The 15,892-nt window shown below is 53.8% G+C and overlaps 1 protein-coding gene across 9 annotated transcripts in view; it reads left to right on the top strand.

Annotated features, from left to right (window-relative positions):
• The window catches only part of SCN8A (sodium voltage-gated channel alpha subunit 8), a 103,744-nt gene extending 90,623 nt beyond the window's left edge, over positions 1–13,121 (top strand). For all 9 annotated transcript variants that reach the window (XM_062202207.1, XM_062202205.1, XM_062202201.1 and 6 more), the window contains 6 exons: positions 1,413–1,697; positions 4,233–4,286; positions 4,573–4,710; positions 5,564–5,668; positions 8,135–8,405; positions 11,672–13,121. In XM_062202207.1, coding sequence (XP_062058191.1) covers positions 1,413–1,697; positions 4,233–4,286; positions 4,573–4,710; positions 5,564–5,668; positions 8,135–8,405; positions 11,672–12,819 — 2,001 coding nt within the window. In that variant the 3' untranslated portion in view covers positions 12,820–13,121. The remainder of the gene's footprint in view (positions 1–1,412; positions 1,698–4,232; positions 4,287–4,572; positions 4,711–5,563; positions 5,669–8,134; positions 8,406–11,671) is intronic.
• Positions 13,122–15,892: the final 2,771 nt, after the last annotated feature.

Genomic DNA, 15,892 nt, shown 5'->3' with positions numbered 1-15,892 from the left:
CTTGTCACCTTTGTTCATGTAGAATGGAAGAGAGGGCTCTTCCCCACCACCCGGTCTAATGCGTGACCATGCAGGCTAAGGCAAAAACAGAACCCAGCTTTGGAAAACCCAAACCTGCTATGGCCCGTGAGAGCTCAGCACTGCCCCCTGGTGTCCCTGCCCAGTATGACCGGCCCATCTTTGCGCTGGGCTGACTGATAGAGCCAGCCACGCCTGTCATTAAGCAGGGACATTGGTGATTGACACCTGTCACTGCCTCTGAACAAAACTGTAGAAGACAGACTTCACTTGTACCTGGTGTCTTAACTCTCCTAGCCTTCCCGGATACCAGGAAAAGGAAGGAGCATTATTTTTGCTTATTAAAATCAGGGCAGAAATGGAAACCAGCCTTCTTTTCCGTCCCACCACCTGAAGTGTTAGTGTGAGCACTTGAACTCCCCCCACGAAAGCTGCTACAGCAGTGCGATGTTGTCCAAGTTCTCTCACCACCCATGCAAAGCAAAACCCAGATTAACAAACACCCCAGAAGCTTCTGTTCTCAAAGGGATTTTTCCTTTGCTTTTTATTATTATAATTTATTGTTATTATTATTGTTATTCCTGACTCTTAACCATCTGCCAGTTTTTAAGTTTCCAGGGCAGTGCTGTCACCCAAACCTTTACACACACACACACACACACACCCCATCTCAGTCATTCTTTTGGGTAATACATCGGGAAGAATGGAATCAAACCCTGGAATTCGAGCAGACTCTTAGATGCACCAGGCAAAGAGAGGCTCAGCAGAACAGTGACCCCGAGTGACAAGCACACCTGTTCGGATTTGATTCTATTATACTGTTTGGTAGAGGGAATATAGCTTTTTTCTTTTTTCTTGAGCCTGCAAACTATGCATGCTCAGCTATTGCCTGACATCTGATACATGGCCTTGCACAGACAAGAGAGATGTTAACTTGCCGCCGGTCTCGAGGGCGGCTCTGTGTGGTTTGAACGGTCCTATCTTGTTTCTCAGAGGGGGAATGTCCATCGGAAGACAGCCCATGAGCTTGAAATTCCTCACAGTTCGCCCACAGGGGCAAATTTCCCTGAGTTGAGGCAGAGGGAGACTCCAGTGGGACTGAGCAGTACTGTGTTCAGTCCCAGGTTGTGCCGAGGAGTGAGCTCTAAGCTTGGCAGGGACAATTTGCCTGCGTTTCAGTAAAGATGTATTCAAATTCCTCAAAGTCAAGTTCAGAGACTTAGACGTTCCGGATCCTGCCTGCGGATCCATCCGATTACTCTGATTGCAAAGGGAACTTGGGGCTTCCCTAGAGGAACAAGGCACAGACATGTCATTCCCCTCCTGGAAACGAAAAGAACGCGCCTGCCCCTCTGTGTTTCCGGACACTCAGCAGCCTCCCCCTTCCAACGCAGGTGGTGGTAAATGCCTTGGTGGGCGCCATCCCTTCCATCATGAATGTGCTGCTGGTGTGTCTCATCTTCTGGCTGATTTTCAGCATCATGGGTGTTAACCTGTTCGCGGGAAAGTACCACTACTGCTTTAACGAGACCTCCGAGGTCCGGTTCAAGATCGAAATTGTCAACAATAAAACCGACTGTGAGAAGCTCATGGAAGGGAACAATACCGAGATCCGATGGAAGAATGTGAAAATCAACTTTGACAACGTCGGGGCGGGGTACCTGGCTCTTCTTCAAGTGGTAAGTGGCACGCATCCATCCTTTAGCGCCCTGAAATCCAGGCGGCAGCCGGCATTCCCCCATGCCCTGCCTTCTCAGCCCTGCTCCCCGAATCATGGTTACTCTCAGTAGGGTGGTGGGAACGAGATCATTCCCCAACCTGGATTGGGGGTGGGGAAGGAGAGGGCTCGCCTGCCTGTTCTCTGGCCCCTCCCAGGTTTCCACGCTAAGGGACCCCTGAGCTGTGCTCAGAAGCAGAGTTGTACGTACAATAAGATTTCTGCCATGTAAGACGGCACTTCTCTCCCCAAGTCATTGTAGTTGAAGAATTGGGAGGAAAAAAAAAACAGGAGAACAAGTGCATAGACAAAAAAAGGGGGGGATCATTTTGGTGGAATCCAATCACCCTACATTTTAGCTACACTAAAGAGGGAGAACCCAGGGCTGCCAGGCGGCCGCTCGCGTCCCCGCCCTCGGAGACAGCACCAGTGGGATCGGTAAGGAGGGATTGACTGCAACTCCGCAGACCGATCTCTTTGGGCTGGATTTTGTTTTCATCACTTCTTTCCCCCCCAGATTTTGGGGACATCCGGACAGCAAAATGACATAGTGCAAACGCACATGGCAGATTCAGCTGTAGAGTTGAGCCGCCCTCTGCTGTGTATTGGATAACTTGGACAAGTTCCTTGGCCCCTCTGTTTCTCCATCTATTAAGTGTGGATAATAACAGCTTGCGTGGATACTCACGGGATTTGTGATTTCTTTTAAGATTTATTTATTTGAAAGTCTGAGTTACACAGAGAGAGAAGGAGAGGCAGAGAGAGAGAGAGAGAGGTCTTCCATCCACTGGTTCACTACCCAGTTGGCCACAACAGGCAGAGCTGTGCTGATCCGAAGCCAGGAAACAGGAGCTTCCTCCAGGTCTTCCCACGTGGGTGCAGGGGCCCAAGGACTTGGGCCATCTTCTACTGCCTTCCCAGGCCATAGCAGAGAGCTGGATCGCAAGTGGAGCAGCCAGGACTTGAACTGGTGCCCATATGGGATGCTGGCACTGCAGGCGGCGGCTCTACCCGCTACGCCACAGCACCGGCCCCTGTGATTTTTTAAGTTTCTTAGCACAATGCCTGCCACATAACAGTGCTTCATTAATGGTAATTGCCATTGTGTATTTTCATGATGGTTATTACTAGGCCTACGCTATACTGTTGTTGAGAGGATTAAATGTGTTGGTGCAGGCAAAGCTCTCAGCCTAACGGTGCGTGCGTAGCAAGCAGGCACACCCTGTGAGCCGGCAGTAAAATAAAGTGAGACGGAATTTATCCTGCCCCAAAGCTCTTTTGCTGTTGTCCCATCCCAATTCAAGAGACTTGCAGCCACAAATCAAAACTGAATGGGGGCTGGTGCCCCGGCTCACTAGGCTAATCCTCCGCCTGAGGCGCCGGCACCCCGGGTTCTAGTCCCGGTTGGGGCGCCAGATTCTGTCCGGTTGCTCCTCTTCCAGTCCAGCTCTCTGCTGTGGCCCGGGAGGGCAGTGGAGGATGGCCCAGGTCCTTGGGCCCTGCACCCGCATGGGAGACCAGGAGAAGCACCTGGCTCCTGGCTTCAGATCAGTGCAGCACACCAGCTGCAACACGCCAGCCGTAGCTGCCACTTGAGGGGGTGAACCAACGGAAAAAGGAAGACCTTTCTCTCTCTCTCTTTCTCACTGTCTAACTCTGCCTGTCAAAAAAAAAATCGAATGGAGGCAGCTCCAGAAAACAAATGTAGCCAGGGTCACTCAGCCAGCCAGCTCCTGGGTTCCGTGAGTCCACACCCGATACGGACAGGCGGTGTTTAGGGTCTTTTCCATGAATAAAGAACTTCCTGTGTCCTGGAAAAAGGTAGAATCCGGCTGGAGACTATTGGATTGCCTGGCCATGATTGTTGGCAAGATGCAGTAGAATGACGGACTAGAACTGGTAGGCCAGGAAGTTCTGGCCTTGGTTGCCCCGGAAATGCAACCAGGAATTGGCATCTTTGCTTTTTAAAAGGAGCTCCCAGTGGGAGGCTGTGTTTTGGCCCCTTCAGTAGGTCCCGCATTCATTCGCTCATGAATATGCATTTGCCACCACCCCTGTTAAAGAGCTTTTGTAATAGTATTGATCCAGTTACCACTGTCTGCTCAACTCCTTGCCAAATGTCGATGGGTCCCCAGAGCTGTCCTGGGACCTGCAAAGCAGGGGTTCTTGAGAAAGTTTGTGGGGAAAATGAATGCAAAGTTTATTTTGGTGCAAAATAATGTTTAATTATAAAGATACTTTTTGTCATAATACACACTTTCCTGGGAACACTTTGGAGACGCCTCATCACGCCTCAGTCTCAGACTTTTGCACCAAAGTAAGCTTAAGCTGCTAATGCCATTTCCCAGGAACTTTCTGGAGGCCCCTTGTGTTAACCAGCAGACAGTTCTGTGTCCTTGTGAGGCTGTGCTGAACTTCAGCCTGGCGCTCGGACCCCTGTCTAGACTCCCAGCCAGCCCTTTCGCGGCACAGGCTCATGCCTTGCTCTGTTTGCCAGGCAACCTTCAAAGGCTGGATGGACATCATGTATGCAGCCGTGGACTCCCGGAAGGTAAGGCAGGGCGCACGCGATGAAGAGATCTGAGATCCGGGGAAAGCAAGCTGCTAGCCAGAGCCCAGCCAGAGAAAAAGGGAGGGAGGGAGGGAAGAATGGCTTGGAGGTAAGTGTGGCTCCCGGCTCCCAGCAGGCAGACAGCCCTTCCCTCCTCGTCCACTTAGCAGGCCAGTAGGGCGGCTCGCGGGCCCCACCCTGGCCCCCGCCTGCTCAGCAGCTCAGGTGGCCAGCGTGAGCTAGAAGAGCTGACCCTTCCTCGCCTCTGCTCCTTCCCCTTCGACAGCCTGACGAGCAGCCGGAATACGAGGACAACATCTACATGTACATCTACTTCGTCATCTTCATCATCTTCGGCTCCTTCTTCACCCTGAACCTGTTCATTGGGGTCATCATTGATAACTTCAATCAACAAAAGAAAAAGATAGGTCTCCTCCCCTCCTTGCCCGTGGTCGGGGGCGGGGTCCTCCCAGATGGACAGCACTCTGCCCTCCCCCCTCTGGAGAGCAAACTCCCCTCCTGCCCTCTGCAAAGCCGGCGCCATCACCGTGGTGTCTCAGTGGCCTCCACCAGCTCTTTTTGTTTGGGGCTGGATTGGGTGCTTTGTGACAAAGACCTGCCGTCTTAGAATTCTTGGGGCTTTTTACCAGTTTGGGTCCCTCCACCAATGGGTGCCCCTAACAGCTGCAGGGTGGAGCGGAGGTGGGAAGTGGCCTACACTGGCAGCCAATTACGTGAAGCCTGCAGAGTGGGAACTGAGAGATCACCCTTGGAAAATTCACTTCCTTCTTAGCCCAGAGGATCCCGAGTTTCCCAAAGCAAATGGAGTGGATGACCCTTGTCATTCACTGGGCAAGTGTACTCTTGCCCAGCAAGCACTAAGGAACTTTCCGGATTGCCTTCTTGCCCCAGGACTTCCGAAGGTTGAAGATCGGCTCAGATGCATGAGCCATTAACCAGGACTTTTGGAAAATCATCTTCTTTAAGACTTTCCTTGCAAAATTGCCATGGGGAAAGCAGGCCAGAAACAGGTTGTGAGACCGTGGGTTGTAACTGGCTTCAGCAAGTGGCTGGCCTCAGGGAGCCCAGGCCGCCAGTCAAGGCAGGTGGCTCCTGGAGTTGGGATCAGTCACGCCAGGTCCGCCTCACGCCATCGGGAGACAGCCTGGAGCTGAGCCGGCCCCAGGACGGGGGAGAAGGGCAGGTGTGGGCTCTGGGTGAGGGGACTGTGGCCGAGCACCGGTTGTAACAGCCCTTCCTCTCTCTCCTCCCCTTACTTCGGAGGTCAGGACATCTTCATGACGGAGGAGCAGAAGAAGTACTACAATGCCATGAAGAAGCTGGGCTCCAAGAAGCCCCAGAAACCCATCCCCCGCCCCCTGGTGAGTGCAGGCGGGAGCCCTTAGGGGAAAGGCACTGCTAGGGTGACCCTGGCAGAGAAGGGGCAGGTGAGAGCGCCCGGCACCCACTACGCCAGCAGGGCTCGCAGCCTGGGCTGGCTCTCGGGTTGGCTCACACCGAACCCATCCTCCAACCCCGCCTCCAGAAGTGGCCGAGCAGCAGTGCGCTAGCCACGTGGGCGCTGGTCCTGGAGAGACGGACAGAACGGAACAGCAGAAAACCTGAACAGAGCCTCTTGTGGCCCAGGCCAGGGAAGGGGACAGAACCCCCCCAAAGCCAGACTTCCTCCTGGAACTTTCCTTTAAGGCAGCTTTCAAAAGCAAAAAACAGGCCGGCGCCGCGGCTCACTAGGCTAATCCTCCACCTGCGGCTCTGGCATCCCATATGGGTGCCGGGTTCTAGTCCCAGTTGCTCCTCTTCCAGTCCAGCTCTCTGCTGTGGCCCGGGAAGGCAGTAGAGGATAGCCCAAGTGCTTGGGCCCTGTACCCTCATGGGAGACCAGGAGGAAGCACCTGGCTCCTGGCTTTGGATTGGCGCAGCGCACCGGCCATAGCTTTGCCTATCAAAAAAAAAAAAAAAGCAAAAAGCTGACCTTGGCCGGCGCCACAGCTCACTAGGCTAATCCTCTGCCTTGCGGCGCCGGCACACCGGGTTCTAGTCCCGGTCAGGGCACCGGGCTTGTCCCGGATGCCCCTCTTCCAGGCCAACTCTCTGCTGTGGCCTGGGAGTGCAGTGGAGGATGGCCCAAGTGCTTTGGCCCTGCACCCCATGGGAGACCAGGAGAAGCACCTGGCTTCTGCCATCGGATCAGTGCAGTGCGCCGGCCGCAGCGCGCCAACCGCAGCGGCCATTGGAGGGTGAACCAACGGCAAAAGGAAGACCTTTCTCTCTGTCTCTCTCTCTCACTGTCCACTCTGCCTGTCAAAAAAAAAAGCTGACCTTGGCATTCTAGTGTGTAGATGGGAGAAGAAAAGTTGGAACCCAGTGTTGGTGTCCCTGAGGGCCTGACTCCCAGCACCAGTCTGAGGCTGTGCCCGGTTCTTTGCGTACAGGGACCTGAATGCATTTTCTTCCGCAGTCAGACATGGGTAAATGAAGCAAGTGTTGTGGCACAGTGGGGTAAGCCACAGCTTGGGACACTCACATCCCATATCTTGAGTGCTGGTTTCAATCCTGGCTGCTCTGTTTCTGATTCAGTTTCTTGCTAATGCACCATAGGGGAGCAGCAGCGATGACTCAAATAGTTGAGCACCTGCCAACCATGTGGGAGAGCTGAACTCGGCTCCCAGCTTCAGCCTGACCCAGCCCCACCTGTTGCAAGCATTTGAGGAATGAACCAGTGGATAGGCTTTCTCTCTCTCTCTCTCTCTCTCACACACACACACAAATAAATAAGCTGTTTAAAAAAAAAAAAAAACCTTAGCATGGTAAGAAGCATTCATAAAAAAATGATTACCATTCATTCAGCAAATATCTAAATATCTATAAATATTTTGTGATGAACAAAATTTAAGACACTGCTACCATGGAGCTTGCAGGAGAATGAGAGAAAGAAAATAAATAAACAGCTACAATAAAACCTGGGGCATCACGGGAAATAATTACAGGGCCATGGCCAAGAAAAATGGAGGTCATGGATTGGGTTGGGTCTGCTTCAGCCCAGCCCGCACTGAGGAGGGCCCTCTGGAGTGGCCATGGTGGCACAGCCAGATGAGGGGGTGGGTTCTGGTTCTGTTGTGGGGAGGAAACATTAACAGGGTCTTCTTGGAGCGGGTGGAGGCTGAAGGAAAAGAAACTGCCCCCTGGCCCAAGAGATTGGAGGAGCCGGCGCCGTGGCTTAACAGGCTAATCCTCCGCCTTGCGGCGCCGGCACACCGGGTTCTAGTCCCGATTGGGGCACCGGATTCTATCCCGGTTGCCCCTCTTCCAGGCCAGCTCTCTGCTATGGCCCGGGAAGGCAGTGGAGGAGGACCCCCCAAGTCCTTGGGCCTTGCACCCGCATGGGAGACCAGGAGAAGCACCTGGCTCCTGGCTTCGGATCAGCACGATGTGCTGGCCGCAGCGGCCATTGGAGAGTGAACCAACGGCAAAGGAAGACCTTTCTCTCTGTCTCTCTCTCTCACTATCCACTCTGCCTGTCAAAAAAAAAAAAAAAGAGAGAGAGAGAGATTGGAGGAATTAGGGATTTGAGATGGGTGCGGCTTGCGGGCTGGTGGGGGCACAGGTGTGCTGGTGTGTCACGTGCAGTAGGCATGAAGGAGCTCTCCCTGCACCACGGGGCCAAGAGAGAAGAGTCAGGGTGAGGCCGGCGGGGAGGCACGCGGGATCAGATACGCGAGCGGGCAGCGCAGTGAGGCCGTGCAGGTGGGGCCCGAGTGCGGACATCTGGGAGCCCGCCAGCCCTGGGAAAGGCCTTGCTGAATCCCGTTCCCTCTCCTCCTCCCCAGAACAAGATCCAGGGCATCGTCTTCGACTTCGTCACGCAGCAAGCCTTCGACATTGTCATCATGATGCTCATCTGCTTGAACATGGTGACGATGATGGTGGAGACGGACACGCAGAGCAAGCAGATGGAGAACATCCTCTACTGGATCAACCTGGTCTTCGTCATCTTCTTCACCTGCGAGTGTGTGCTCAAGATGTTTGCCCTGCGCCACTACTACTTCACCATCGGCTGGAACATCTTTGACTTCGTGGTGGTCATCCTGTCCATCGTGGGTGAGTGGGTGGGGCGCGGCGCGGGGAGCGCCCCCTGCCGGGCGGGGCGAGCACACAAGTGTAGCAGGGGCTCCCCCTGCCGGGCGGGGCGAACACACAGGTACAGTGAACAACCTCTGCTGGGCGGAGCACACACACAGGTGTGGTGGGGGCACCCCCTGCCGGGCGAGGCGAGCACACAGTGAGTTTTGTGCTGTGTGCCCGCAGCTCTGTGGGATTGGAAAGGCTGTGCTGCAGAGGGGAAAAGGGAACAGAGTGTTCAACTTAATGAAATCACCCGGAAACTTCTTGTGATGGTGGCACAGTTGTGCCACTGCCAAAGGAAACACCCGTTTACTGGGGTCTGACCGTGGGCCAGGGTCAGCTTGAGCTGGGCACCTGGGCGACCCTGTCCAGGCCTGTGGCAGCCCAGGAAGCAGCCGTGAGTTAGCATCGCCCCTGTGCACCTGCACAGGGTCACGCAGGAGGCGGCAGCGGCAGAACTCAGGTAGGCCCCAGAGGCCGTGTTTCCCTCTGTGACTGCGTGTACTCTGCTGGGGCCTACAGCGTGGAGAGGAAGATCCTGGAAGGTGGGCCGAGAGATGCCACCCATCGGCTCCCACCCCGAGCACAGCATCGCCTCCTGTAGGGCATCTTGTGTCCCGCAGGTGGGACTGCCTGACACCAGCAGAGACAGGGCTCCGGCCCTGCTGAGCGATGCGGCAACTCCGGCCTCCCTCCCCCTCTCCCCGCTGCCCCCTCCAGGCCTGTGCTTCAGAGCAGCACAAAAGTCTGCTGGCCTTGTGCGTCCCCGTGACAAAGTCCCCTTGGGTAACACAGCACCGTCATTCCCCCTGCAGGGTCCTGGTGCACACTGCCCCCTGGATCCTCTTTTTTTTAAAGATTTTATTTATTTCTTTGAGAGGTAGAGTTACAGATGGTGAAAGGGAGAGAGAAGGAGAGAGAGAGAGAGAGAGAGAGAGAGTTCTTCCACCAGCTCACTCCCCAAATGGCCACAATGGCCGGAGCTGTGCCAATCCGAATCCAGAGCCAGGAGCTTCTTCTGGGTCACCCACAGTGATGCAGGGACCCAAGGACTTGGGCCATCTTCCACTGCTTTCCCAGGCCACAGCAGAGAGCTGGATCAGAAGTGGAGCAGCCGGGACTCAAACATGCACCCATATGGGCTGCCGGCACTGCACGCAGCGACTTTACCTGCTAGGCCACAGCACCAGCCCCCATAAGTCTCTTTTTAAAACCTCTGAATAAGGGGATTCAGTAGCCTTCTATCTGAATTCCTGTGGATGAGAGAGACTGCCCTGTTAGACCAAGCTGCCCTGTGTCAGCGGAAACCTCACACTGCTCAGGGCCTGGACAGGAAGAGACCCTGAGTGGGGAAAGTGTGGCACTGCCTCCCCATGCCCCGCCCTCTCCTCTCTGCCCCTGCTGTGGCGCCTGGGGCTCGCGGCTCGCTCTGCGGTCTTACAGACAACCTTCCTGAATTTCCACGCTCTGCTTCTGTGTCCTGCTCCTGCCGTGGCCCCATGGCCCACTGAGAGTGGTCTCTCATTTATGGCTTGCAGCACAAAATCGGGATGCTCTGAGAGGGGCCCATTATCTTTCCAGCTGGGGAGATGGACGATAAGAAAAAAGGTATGAAGAGGATCTTGAAAATCAGTGGTGTTAATGGAACAGTGGGGACAGCAGAGTGAGAGGGAAGTGGGCCATGTGGGGAGCAGGGACCTCGTGCCCATCATTTATGAATATGGATATTCAACAGCATCGTGGAGAACAGCCATAATATTCCGGAAAGCCGTGTGTACACACATCAGGAAAACTTGCTGTTCTGGCACAGGAAGACAGATAAGTGAAAGGAAATACCACTGAATTGTTAAAATGAATCATTTCAACCTATTTTTTAAGGTTTATTTATTTATTTGAAAGAGTTACACACACAGAGAGAGAGAGAGAGAGAGGTCTTCCATCTGCTAATTCACCCTCCAATTGGCCAGAGCTGTGCTGATCCAAAGCCAGGAGCCGGGAGCTTCTTCCAGATCTTCCATGCGAGTACAGGGGCCCAAGAACTTGGACCATCTTCTACTGCTTTCTCAGGCCATAGCAGAGATCTGGATCGGAAGTAGAGCAGCTGGGACTCAAACAGGCGCCCATATGGGATGCCGACACTGCAGGTGGCGGCTTTACCTGCTACACCACAGTGCCAGCCCCTGAACCTATTTTTTTTTTTCATTTTATTTGAAAGGCAAAGAGAGAGACAGATGGAGAGAGATATTCCATCTACTAATTTCACTCCCCAAATGCCCACAACAGCCACAGCTGGGCTGGGCCGGGCCAAAGCTAGGAGCCCAAAATTCAATGTGGGTCTCCTGCATAAGAGGCAGGGGGCCCAAGGTCTGGGGCAGAAGCTGGGCTAGAAGCAGAGGAGCTGGGACTTGAGACGGCACTCTGGTATGGGCTGTGGGCGTCCCTGGTGGCGACTTGAACCGCTGCGCCAGACGCCCGCCCCGACACCTATTTTCACACAAGATCCATCTCATAAACGTGATAAATCTCAGGAAGAAATCCATATAGATCTAAAAGGATAAGCTACATAGAATCGGGCTGACGTCAGTGGTGCAGCAGGTTACGCCACCACTTGCGACACCCGCTGGCATCCCACATCGAAGTGCCAGTTTGAATTTTGGTAGCTCTGCTTCTGACTCAATTTCCTGCTGATGCGCCTGGGAAGGCAGCCCCTGCCACCCACCTGGGAGACCAGGATGGAGTTCCTGGCTCCTGGCATCAGTCTGGCCCAGGCTGGACTATTGTGGGCATTTGGGAAGTGGCCCAGTAGGTACAAGATCTCACTCTCTGCCTCTCTACGTCGCTCAGCCTCTCAAACAAATCTTTAAAAATAGATGCAGTGGGATTTCCCGAGTGTGATGGGATGCTCTCGGTAGCTCGTGGGTTTCATCCTGTGAAACTAGACAGATGGCGGCTCTGGGGTTGTGGACGCCCTGGGGAATGCAAGGGGCAGAAGCAGATCTGGGAAGAAAGGTGCTCACCTCTGTTCGGGCTGCCTGCTGGGCACAGAGGCCTCTGTGTGAGGCTTTCTGTCTCCTTTGCAGTGAGGACATGCTATGGTGCTATTAGGAGAGTACAGATTGCGGAGCGAGGCACTTGCTCTTATTACAAAGCCCTTTGGACTCCAGGTGCCAGGTGAAAAACAAGGAAGGAGACAGGGCAGCTCCGATGTCAGTAACACAGCGTCTTCTGTCCCTCGTCCTCAGGCATGTTCCTGGCTGATATAATCGAAAAGTACTTTGTCTCCCCGACCCTCTTCCGAGTCATCCGATTGGCCCGAATCGGGCGCATCCTGCGTCTGATCAAAGGCGCCAAGGGGATCCGCACCCTGCTCTTTGCCTTAATGATGTCCCTGCCTGCCCTGTTCAACATCGGCCTGCTGCTCTTCCTGGTCATGTTCATCTTCTCCATCTTCGGGATGTCCAACTTCGCCTACGTGAAGCACGAGGCCGGCATCGACGACATGTTCAACTTCGAGACGTTCGGCAACAGCATGATCTGCCTGTTCCAGATCACCACCTCGGCTGGCTGGGATGGGCTGCTGCTGCCCATCCTCAACCGTCCCCCGGACTGCAGCTTGGAGAAGGAGCACCCGGGCAGCGGTTTCAAGGGTGACTGTGGGAACCCCTCGGTGGGCATCTTCTTCTTCGTGAGCTACATCATCATCTCCTTCCTCATCGTGGTCAACATGTACATCGCCATCATCCTGGAGAACTTCAGCGTGGCCACGGAGGAGAGCGCAGACCCCCTGAGCGAGGACGACTTCGAGACCTTCTACGAGATCTGGGAGAAGTTCGACCCCGACGCCACGCAGTTCATCGAGTACTGTAAGCTGGCCGACTTCGCGGATGCGCTGGAGCACCCGCTGCGCGTGCCCAAGCCTAACACCATTGAGCTCATCGCCATGGACCTGCCCATGGTGAGCGGGGACCGCATCCACTGCCTGGACATCCTGTTTGCCTTCACCAAGCGGGTCCTGGGAGACAGCGGGGAGCTGGACATCTTGCGGCAGCAGATGGAGGAGCGCTTTGTGGCGTCCAATCCTTCCAAAGTGTCTTACGAGCCCATCACGACCACGCTGAGGCGCAAGCAGGAGGAGGTGTCCGCAGTGGTCCTGCAGCGTGCCTACCGGGGACACCTGGCGAGGCGGGGCTTCGTCTGCAAAAAGACAGCTTCCAATAAGCTGGGGAATGGAGGCGCGCACAGGGAGAAGAAGGAGAGCACCCCTTCCACAGCCTCCCTCCCGTCCTACGACAGCGTGACCAAGCCCGAGAAGGAGAAGCAGCAGCGGGCAGAGGAAGGGCGGAGGGAAAGGGCCAAGAGACAGAAGCAGGTCCGAGAGTCCAAGTGCTAGAGGCGAGCGGAACCCGGCCGCCGCTCGGAGCTCAGACTCGCGCGGGCCAACGGTTTGACGATTGTTTACAAACTTCCTGCATCTTATCCATTCAGAACAGCTGTGGGGACACGAACCCGAAGACCTATGCGAAGCGTACGCTGCTTTCCATGTCACACGGTTGCATCTTGAGCAGTGACCTGCCAAGGGCACAGGACCCCGCTCCCTGGACTCACAGATTTTTTTCTACTGCTTGGGCAGGTGGTTACTGCATGTTCCACATCAGTCAATGCAACTTAGGACAAAACCAACAGGATACAAACACCGAGGAGAGGCTGCTGGGGCCAACGTTGTCTCCGCCGCAGCCAAAAAAAAAAAAAAAAAATGGATTTGATTTTACTTTTTTCCGTTCTGTCGATTCTCGGAAGCAGAAAGCATCGCTTTCAAAGTTTGTTTGTCCATGCAAACTATATTTGCATTCTCACATTAGTTAAGCTAAAGCGGCAAAAAGAAACCACACACACACACACACACACTACACACACTCACACACACACTCACTCACTCACTCACATTTAGCCCATGTCATTTAATTGTCAGTTTCTTTGACATAACGCGCATCTTCTCCACATGGGCTTTCCGTGGTTTGGAGATGGGTAGGGGGAAATAATCCGGTTTTTTCCAGGCTGAGGAGGACTTGCTCAGGCCGATTCCGAACATCGTGCTCGTTCAATGCGTAGAAATGATTTGCATGATGGCATGCCGTGATCAGAACTCATGCATGAGATCCATACGCCACAGGACACTACTCTCCTATCCCCTGCATTGGGTCAGCCTCTGGACGGGACCCAGCCCTGCACCATTCACTGTATCTGGGAGAAAACGGTAAGAGTTCCATCCCGGCTGCAATTTTTTTCTGAGTTCTTAGAAGTCTTTCATACACAGTTGCTGGGTGGGAAAGACCTAACCAATCAATTGACCGCCGCCGCCACCAACAAAAACAAACCCAGTCCAACAAGCAGATGGATCCGTTGCGTGTCCGTGGTTAACAGACTTCTCTCAGACATGCAGCCACTGTTGCACATTTTTTTTTTTTTTGCAAGATGAACTAATCAGTACTGCTCTGCGGCCAGTACGAGGGGAGACTCAGATCCCGAATGGCTTGTACCATTAACAACACTGTAAAACCAAATCCTAGGGCTGAAAAGAAAACAAAAATTTCATTTGTATTTTGCAATATTCACGAGGATTGTTTACCTTTCATATTGAAGAACTGACACATACTTGAGGTAGAGATGAAAGCGCTATGCAGAATAGCTTGTCATCTCTGGGGGCCTTCTGCTGGGGTTGGGGGTGGGGTCACGGTGGGCTCGCTTCATTCGGTATCCTGTCTTCCTGCATCAGGGCTGTCTCCCGGCTCACGGGCCCCTGGGGAATCCGTGACCCGGCCTCTCACTTCTGCAGAGGGGTTGTCACAAGATCACGCCTGCATGATGCCTTCTGCCTCCATTGCTCTTCTCCACCAAGCAGGGCTGCCCTGACCCGCCCAGGTGGGCGAGGGCAGCGGCATGGGGGCGTGGCTGTGGGCTCTTTCCTTAGTGGCTCAGGGCCTGCTCCTGAACCAAGCCCTCCTGGGTTCCTCACTGCACTGGGGTTCCTGAGAAAGCAACCTAGTCCTACGTCTCTAGAATGTTCCAGCTCCTTCTTCCCCCCCACCGGCGGCATTCTCTTTCACGCCAATCTCCCTCCCTGCTTAGCGACCTGCCATTTGTCACTGAGGGTGGCTTCTGGGGGGGAGTATCCCAGCTTGCATTCCATCTCCTGCTGTGCAGAAGTGAGGGTAGGGGGTCCGAATCCAGTGACTTAGCTCCAAAGCCCCTGCAGGCTGCTGTTGGCTGTGTCTTGGGCGGGGGGAGTCTACCCAGAGACTTGAGTGCAAACAAATTCTTCCCGAACCATCCCACAGAGGAGGAAAGAGTCCCACCCCATCTTGGCCACGCACCGATCTGCCTTGTAGTGGAAGCACCTTGGAAGCTACCGCGCAACCCACCTGGCTAGTTTTGCATAGAACAAACCACGGCCAAGTTAGGACACAGAGCTCCACATCTTTCAGACCGGCTCTCTTAAGCCTGCTTCTGCAGTGTCGTTAGAATGTTCATACTACACCCAATACCAACCGGGGAAGGGCATTCTCTCCATGCCCCCGCCAACTGCTAGGACGAATGTATAGTCACGTGTACAGGCTCTTACTGTAAACAGCACAAAACAAGCTGACGTGGTAATTCTTTTTTTTTAAAAAAAAGGATTATAAATACTGTAAGATATCATTTTATTTTATTGGCATGCCTTTTTGTAAATACAAAAATGACTAACTTATTAAATAGGAAGTGGCTTCTGGCTTATGCCATTGTCATGTTTATTTTTTATTTTTTATACTTTTCTTTCTTCTCAGAACATAGATGCTTATCAGCCGATGTACATCCCCGAACCAGACAGACAGACAAAAAAATTTTTATCGCTAATGGTCTTTTCCAAAACGACATATATATGTGTATATATATACATATATACATATATATATATATTTGTTCCAATGTGCAATAAATTCTAACCACTTCTATGCAAGATCTGGCTAAACTCCGTAAATTGTTCTTAGGTTTTGAGCTAGACGACAGGGTTCTGTGGTCCTGCTTAGGTACGCTGAGCACTCGCACCAGCCGTGTCCCGAAGCTGCTGGAGCCTGACCACAACACTTGGGCCTTGCTCACCGACCGCCATCAGCCAGCTTCCTAGGAAAGGAGCCCCCCCGCCCCGGACTCCCCCCATGCCCCTCCGCTATCTCTGAAGCTTTACTTTTCTTTCTGACTTCTCCCACCACCCGCCCCTCCACCTGCTCGCTCGCTCACTCACCCACCCATCCCACTCAGCACTTCCTTGGTAGTAACCGACACACCATCACCAGCAGTCTGCACCCGCAGTTAACAGGCACGGAACCAAGACCATCAGTGAGGACAGTGTCGCACTTCCTTGCTGAGTGGGTCAGCAGCCAATCAGAAGCAGCAGCAGCCACAGCGTCACCACACACACACACACA

Source organism: Lepus europaeus, chromosome 10 (genome assembly GCF_033115175.1).
Source record: "Lepus europaeus isolate LE1 chromosome 10, mLepTim1.pri, whole genome shotgun sequence".
Classification (NCBI taxonomy): Eukaryota; Metazoa; Chordata; class Mammalia; order Lagomorpha; family Leporidae; genus Lepus; species Lepus europaeus.
Note: the sequence above shows the minus strand (reverse complement) of the source record. Positions and strands in the feature narration are given on the sequence as shown.